This window comes from Anarrhichthys ocellatus, unplaced genomic scaffold (assembly GCF_004355925.1).
Source record: "Anarrhichthys ocellatus isolate YVR2014 unplaced genomic scaffold, GSC_Weel_1.0 scaffold340, whole genome shotgun sequence".
Classification (NCBI taxonomy): Eukaryota; Metazoa; Chordata; class Actinopteri; order Perciformes; family Anarhichadidae; genus Anarrhichthys; species Anarrhichthys ocellatus.
Genome location: NW_022280334.1, coordinates 42,225 through 48,646, shown reverse-complemented (window position 1 = coordinate 48,646; position 6,422 = coordinate 42,225). Strand labels below are relative to the sequence as shown.

The window sequence follows — 6,422 nt, the reverse complement described above, 5'->3', positions numbered from 1 at the left end:
TGTGCGTACTTCACCACGCTGTGCGTACTTCACCACGCTGTGCGTACTTCACTACGTTGTGCGTACTTTACTACGTTGTGCGTACTTCACTACGTTGTGCGTACTTCCCTACGTTATGCGTACTTCCCTACGTTGTGCGTACTTTACTACGTTGTGCGTACTTCCCTATGTTGTGCGTACTTCACTACGTTGTGCGTACTTTACTACATTGTGCGTGTGTGTGTATGTGTGTGTGCGCTAGTGTGTGAACCTGGACAAACTGGAGCCGGTCTCCAGCGAGGAGGGACTGGTCAACCAGTCCATGGTGCTGCTGGAGGACAGGAAGTTCTGGGCTGGGATTGTGTTCCCGGACATCGATCCAAATGCAACTGAGCTGCCGGCTAAACTCAACTACAAGATCCGCATGGACATCGACAACGTGGAGAGGACCAATAAGATCAAAGACGCGTAAGACACACACACACACAGATGAAAGTGACTCCAACATAAACAACCCAGAGATGCCTGAGGAAGATGTTCTTCATGTCTGTCCTCCTCCTCATCAGGTACTGGGACCCGGGTCCTCGTGCAGACCCCTTTGAGGACATGCGGTACATCTGGGGCGGGTTCTCGTACCTGCAGGACGTTATTGAGCAAGGCATCATCAGAGCAGTGACGGGCACCAAGGAGAAGACGGGCGTCTACATCCAGCAGATGCCATATCCATGCTACGTGGACGACATGTAAGAACTGTCCTCCATGTCCAACCCCTCCATGTCCTAACCTATCCTCCATGTCCTAACCCGTCCTCCATGTCCTAACCTGTCCATGTCCTAACCCGTCTTCCATGTCCTAACCCGTCCTCCATGTCCTAACCTGTCCATGTCCTAACCCGTCCTCCATGTCCTAACCTGTCCTCCATGTCCTAACCTGTCCTCCTTGTCCTAACCCGTCCTCCATGTCCTAACCCGTCCTCCATGTCCTAACCCGTCCTCCATGTCCTAACCCATCCTTCATGTCCTCCATGTCCTAAACCATCCCCTTCGTCCCTCCCATCCAGCTTCCTGCGGGTGATGAGCCGCTCCATGCCTCTCTTCATGACTCTGGCATGGATGTACTCTGTGGCGATCATCCTGAAGAGCGTCGTGTATGAGAAGGAGGCTCGTCTGAAGGAGACCATGAGGATCATGGGACTGAACAACGGCATCTTGTGGTTCAGCTGGTTCATCAGCAGCCTGATTCCTCTGCTGGTCAGCGCCGGCCTGCTGGTGCTGCTGCTGAAGGTCAGCCTGGATCTACTTTATTATTCTTTATAGATTTATTTAGTTCATGTTATCTGAGCAACAAAACCTCCGATACACAACAAATCATATGATTTATACTTTAATTGCTTACATATAATCTATCAGCCGTCTGCTGATCGGTGGCTCCTTGTTTTTAAATCCCGTCTTAAATACATTTTATTCTTCGTTCTCATGGCTTTGCTTTTATGATTTTATGTTATCGTTATGTTGTTTTTATGTCTTTGGTCGCCTGTTTTTCAATACGTTTGGACTGGAGTTGATTAGCCATCTACTAATTTGATAATAGATTAATTCTTCAAGTCATTGTTTAACTTAACAGCGTCATCAACAGGTTTAATTTGCCTGGCTTGATCTACAGATATAATTGTGTATCATCTGCATAATATTGTGTAAAGGAAGCATAAGGTGGATGGAATGGGTCCCTACAGAACCTTGTGGGGCTCCGTAGCTAACATTGGTGTGAATGAAGGATTCATTTAACTCAACTTTAACTAAGCTACTTGTGATGATTTGTTCATTCTTTAGTCTGATGTGATAATAAATCTTATGAATCTACACATGTTGGAACAGTTCATCACATGAGTCTGGTTTGTGTTATTGATCCGATGGTCTTTGCTCTGAACAGAAGGGGAACCTGCTGCCCTACAGCGACCCCGCCGTGGTCTTCCTCTTCCTGGGGTCCTTCGCCGTGGTGACCATCATGCAGTGCTTCCTCCTCAGCACGGCGTTTGCCCGTGCTAACCTGGCCGCCGCCTGCGGAGGAATCATCTACTTCACCCTCTACCTGCCCTACGTGCTCTGCGTGGCCTGGCAGGACTACATCGGCTTCGGAGCCAAAGTCTTCGCCGTAAGAAATCCTTTGTTTGTTGTCGTGACGCTGTGTTGTTATTGGACGGGAGTGAGTCACATGTCTCCCCCCCCCCCCCCCTCCCCCCTCAGAGCCTCCTGTCCCCCGTGGCGTTCGGGTTCGGCTGCGAGTACTTCGCCCTGTTCGAGGAGCAAGGAGTTGGCATCCAGTGGAAGAACCTGGTGTCCAGTCCTCTGGAGGAGGACGACTTCAGCCTCCGCACCGCCATCATCCTCATGTACGTCGACTCCTTCCTGTACGGAGTACTCACCTGGTACATCGAGGCCGTGTTTCCAGGTGAGAGAAGTGAAACGTGGTCAACAGACGCCAAAGAGTTCAGGCTTAAGACTTAGAAACTTGTTACCAAATCCATGATGATCTTAACTTTAACATCCTTCCATAGTTTTAATCATTTCCTAAACTGACTCTGGTCAGTAGGTGGAACAAGAAAGTTTCTCTTTTCTTATTGGAAGTAATAAGAATAATAAATATGTATTCTGATCATTAATAAGGTTTATTTGTCTCAGGTCAGTATGGGATCCCTCGACCCTGGTACTTCCCCTTCACTAAGGGCTACTGGTTTGGACAGAAAGACGGGAAGTCCAACAAAGTCCCGCTGAGCCGGAAGGAAAACCCAGAAGGTGAGGCTGCAGTAACTCTGAGTAACCACACAGTTGCAATATAGCTGCATCTGTAACCTCCTATAAGACTTTTATTCTGAAAGAGACTTCCTGGACAGAGCAGTGATGTGTTTTTTTTTCTAGCTGTGTGTATAGAGGAGGAGCCGGCTCACCTGGAGCCAGGAGTCTACATCGAGAACCTGGTGAAGGTCTACCGTCACGGGAAGAAGCTGGCAGTGGACGGACTGACGCTCGGCTTCTACGAGGGACAAATCACCTCATTCCTGGGACACAATGGAGCTGGGAAAACCACCACCATGTGAGTAGAGGACCACATCAACCAGGACAGGATCAGGGACAGGATCAGGATCAGGATCAGGGACAGGAACAGGGACAGGGACATATACTTTTACATGTGAAGATGCAGGCAGAAGTACAGGAACAGATCTAGTATGTCCATCTAAATCATCTGGCCCCTGCAGGTCCATCCTGACCGGTCTGTTCCCTCCAACCTCCGGTACCGCCTACATCCTGGGCAAAGACATCCGGACTGAGCTGAGTGCCATCAGACAGAGTCTGGGAGTCTGTCCTCAACATAATGTCCTCTTCAGCATGTGAGTCCTTCGACATGATGCAGGTCTGTTCATCCATGTCAGGGTTGGAGACGTCCCTTTGTTTAATGATGGAGTTTGCGTGCTGTGGCGCCCCCTGCAGGCTGACGGTGGAGGAGCACATCTGGTTCTACGGCCGGCTCAAAGGCCTGTTAGAGCAGCAGGTGAAGGGTGAGATTGAGCAGATCCTGCAAGACACAGGGCTGCCACACAAACGTAACTCCAGGGCCAGTACGCTGTCCGGCGGCATGCAAAGGAAGCTGTCTGTGGCACTGGCCTTCGTCGGGGGGTCGAAGGTTGTGATCCTGGACGAGCCCACGGCCGGTGTTGACCCTTTCGCCCGCAGAGGGATCTGGGATCTGCTGCTAAAGTACAGACAGGGTGAGTGGTCCTAATAGGACGGTGCTGTTTATTTTAACTAGCTAGACTGTGATTTAACTTCCCGTCTCCCGTCAGGTCGGACCATCATCCTGTCCACGCACCACATGGACGAGGCCGATATCCTGGGCGACCGGATCGCCATCATCTCCCACGGGAAGCTGTGCTGCGTGGGCTCGTCTCTGTACCTGAAGAACCAGCTGGGGACGGGCTATTACCTAACGCTGGTGAAGAAGGAACCAGAGCCGTCGCTGAGCTCCTGCAGGAACTCCTCCAGCACCGTGTCCTTCACCAAGAAGGTCTCTGCCGCAGTTACACTACTCACTGTGTGCCTCAGCGTCTTAGTGTCTCACTGTCTCAGTGTACAGTGTACAGTGTCTTAGTGTCTCAGTGTCTCACTGTCTCGTGTGTCTCATTGTATTAGTGTCTCAGTGTACAGTGTGTGTCATTGTATTCGTGTCTCACTGTACAGTGTGTCTCAGTGGCTTAGTGTCTCACTGTACAGTGTGTCTCATTGTCTTAGTGTCTGTGTAGTGTGTCTCAGTGGCTTAGTGTCTCACTGTATAGTGTGTTTCATTGTCTTAGTGTCTGTGTACAGTGTGTCTCAGTGGCTTAGTGTCTCTCTGTACAGTGTGTCTCATTGTATTAGTGTCTCACTGTACGGTGTGTCTCAGTGGCTTAGTGTCTCACTGTACAGTGTGTCTCAGTGGCTTAGTGTCTCACTGTACAGTGTGTCTCATTGTCTTAGTGTCTGTGTACAGTGTGTCTCAGTGGCTTAGTGTCTCACTGTACAGTATGTCTCAGTGGCTTAGTGTCTCACTGTACAGTGTGTCTCATTGTCTTAGTGTCTGTGTACAGTGTGTCTTATTGTCTTAGTGTCTGTGTACAGTGTGTCTCAGTGGCTTAGTGTCTCTCTGTACAGTGTGTCTCATTGTATTAGTGTCTCACTATACAGTGTGTCTCAGTGGCTTAGTGTCTCACTGTAAGTGTGTCTCAGTGACAGAAGAAACCGGTTTATCTAAAAATGTTTGAGTCTCCAGTCAGGCTAGATGCTCTGTGAGGTTTTCAGCAGTACTTTGCTCTCTCTGTGTAGTATTTTACCTGTGTTTTTACTGTGTAGTACCAGTGCTTATGATTGTGTACTTTGTGTTTCAGGAGGAGTACTTATTGTGTACTTTGTGTTTCAGGAGGAGGAGTGTGCCTCGGTCAGCAGCAGTGACGCCGGACTCGGCAGCGAACATGAAAGTGAGGCCGCTACCATCGGTGAGCTCTCTGTTCCTGCAGAGCGTTTGATTCATTCACCTTCAGGTGGATCTGATCTGTGTCTCATGTCCTTAGAAAACGGGCCGGCGGCGTCCATTTGCAACGTCCCCTTCGTGCCCCCCGACGTGTCCCTGGTCTCGGGTCTGATCCTGTGTCACGTCCCCGCCGCCCGCCTGGTGGAGGACCTTGGCCACGAGCTGACCTACGTCCTGCCCTACAGCGCTGCCAAGGACGGGGCCTTCGTGGAGCTCTTCAAAGACCTGGACCTCAAGCTGACCGACCTCGGTATCTCCAGCTACGGAGTGTCCGACACCACGCTGGAGGAGGTGACGTTTGTTATACTATAAGAATTATAAATATTCATTAATAATACTAAAATATTAAAGTGTGAATACAACAAACAGACAAACTTCTCTCCGTCATCTGACTTTGGTCCAAGTCCACATGATTGGAAAATATCATTGCACATATATATTAGTGCTGGGCAAGTTAACGCGTTATTATCGCATTATCGCGTTAACACATTCATTCATTAACGCCGACAATTATTTAATCGCGCGTTAACGCAGATTTTTTTTTAATTATTAAGCGGACATTTTTAACACAAGAACCGGGCAGCGAGCGGTGAACACGCCCGGACACGCCCGGTCCGGAACCCCCCTTCACTCCGTCACCGTTGGTCCCTCCTGTCTCACACACGCACGCGCGATCGTCTCGTTACAGGATCAAACGTGACAATATCAAAATAAATACATATTGTTGTGTTTTTAAATGAACATATAAGCACGAGAGAACAAACTGCTCTTAACTCAACTCTTCATCAGCATAACTTCCTCATGCACGTGACTGCCACGGTACAGACTACAGATTCCATGCTTCACCTACATTCCCCTGGGTCCTAAGTCCCTCCATGTACAGCTTCTTATCACCGTCTATGTACCAACGTACATTTATAACAAATACCACACATATTACGGTAATCAGCGTTGCATATGTGTCTGACCTAAATACCAAAATACCCAAAAAATAAATGATTCATTTAAATTATTGTTTTAGAGTTTTTAAAGTGTTTTGTTTGTAATATGTATAATAAGCATCATTAGTTATCACTACATAAAAACATGACGTAGATAGGTTTGCAGTTTTCAAGATGTATATTTAAATATCATCTCTTACACATTAAGATAAAGTTGTGAACACCGGCTGAATATCTATGATCAGAATCATTATAACTGTGTTATAACTGCTGCTGTGTAAAGAGAATACTGCTGCTAACAAGAACCTGATGTGTTTAAAGTGTTTAAACCAAATGTTATTGACCTTTAGCTCATATAGCAGCACTTTAAAATAAAAGTGCACAATACACTACTTTTGAATTCATTATTGAACTTTGCCATAACAATGAGATTAATTGCGATTA

The 6,422-nt window shown here is 47.9% G+C and overlaps 1 protein-coding gene across 2 annotated transcripts in view; it reads left to right on the top strand.

The window, feature by feature from the left end:
* Nucleotides 1–6: 6 nt before the first annotated feature.
* The window catches only part of LOC116401312 (phospholipid-transporting ATPase ABCA1-like), a 14,367-nt gene continuing 7,951 nt past the window's right edge, over nucleotides 7–6,422 (top strand). Inside the window, exons 1-12 of one of the 2 annotated variants that reach the window (XM_031879655.1) lie at nucleotides 7–447; nucleotides 546–722; nucleotides 1,040–1,262; nucleotides 1,909–2,130; nucleotides 2,223–2,427; nucleotides 2,658–2,771; nucleotides 2,895–3,069; nucleotides 3,233–3,364; nucleotides 3,465–3,742; nucleotides 3,818–4,038; nucleotides 4,927–4,984; nucleotides 5,078–5,328. In XM_031879655.1, coding sequence (XP_031735515.1) covers nucleotides 302–447; nucleotides 546–722; nucleotides 1,040–1,262; nucleotides 1,909–2,130; nucleotides 2,223–2,427; nucleotides 2,658–2,771; nucleotides 2,895–3,069; nucleotides 3,233–3,364; nucleotides 3,465–3,742; nucleotides 3,818–4,038; nucleotides 4,927–4,984; nucleotides 5,078–5,328 — 2,202 coding nt within the window. In that variant the 5' untranslated portion in view covers nucleotides 7–301. Of the gene's footprint in view, nucleotides 448–545; nucleotides 723–1,039; nucleotides 1,263–1,908; nucleotides 2,131–2,222; nucleotides 2,428–2,657; nucleotides 2,772–2,894; nucleotides 3,070–3,232; nucleotides 3,365–3,464; nucleotides 3,743–3,817; nucleotides 4,039–4,926; nucleotides 5,003–5,077; nucleotides 5,329–6,422 lie in introns of both variants that reach the window. The other variant, XM_031879654.1, reaches the window with a different exon arrangement.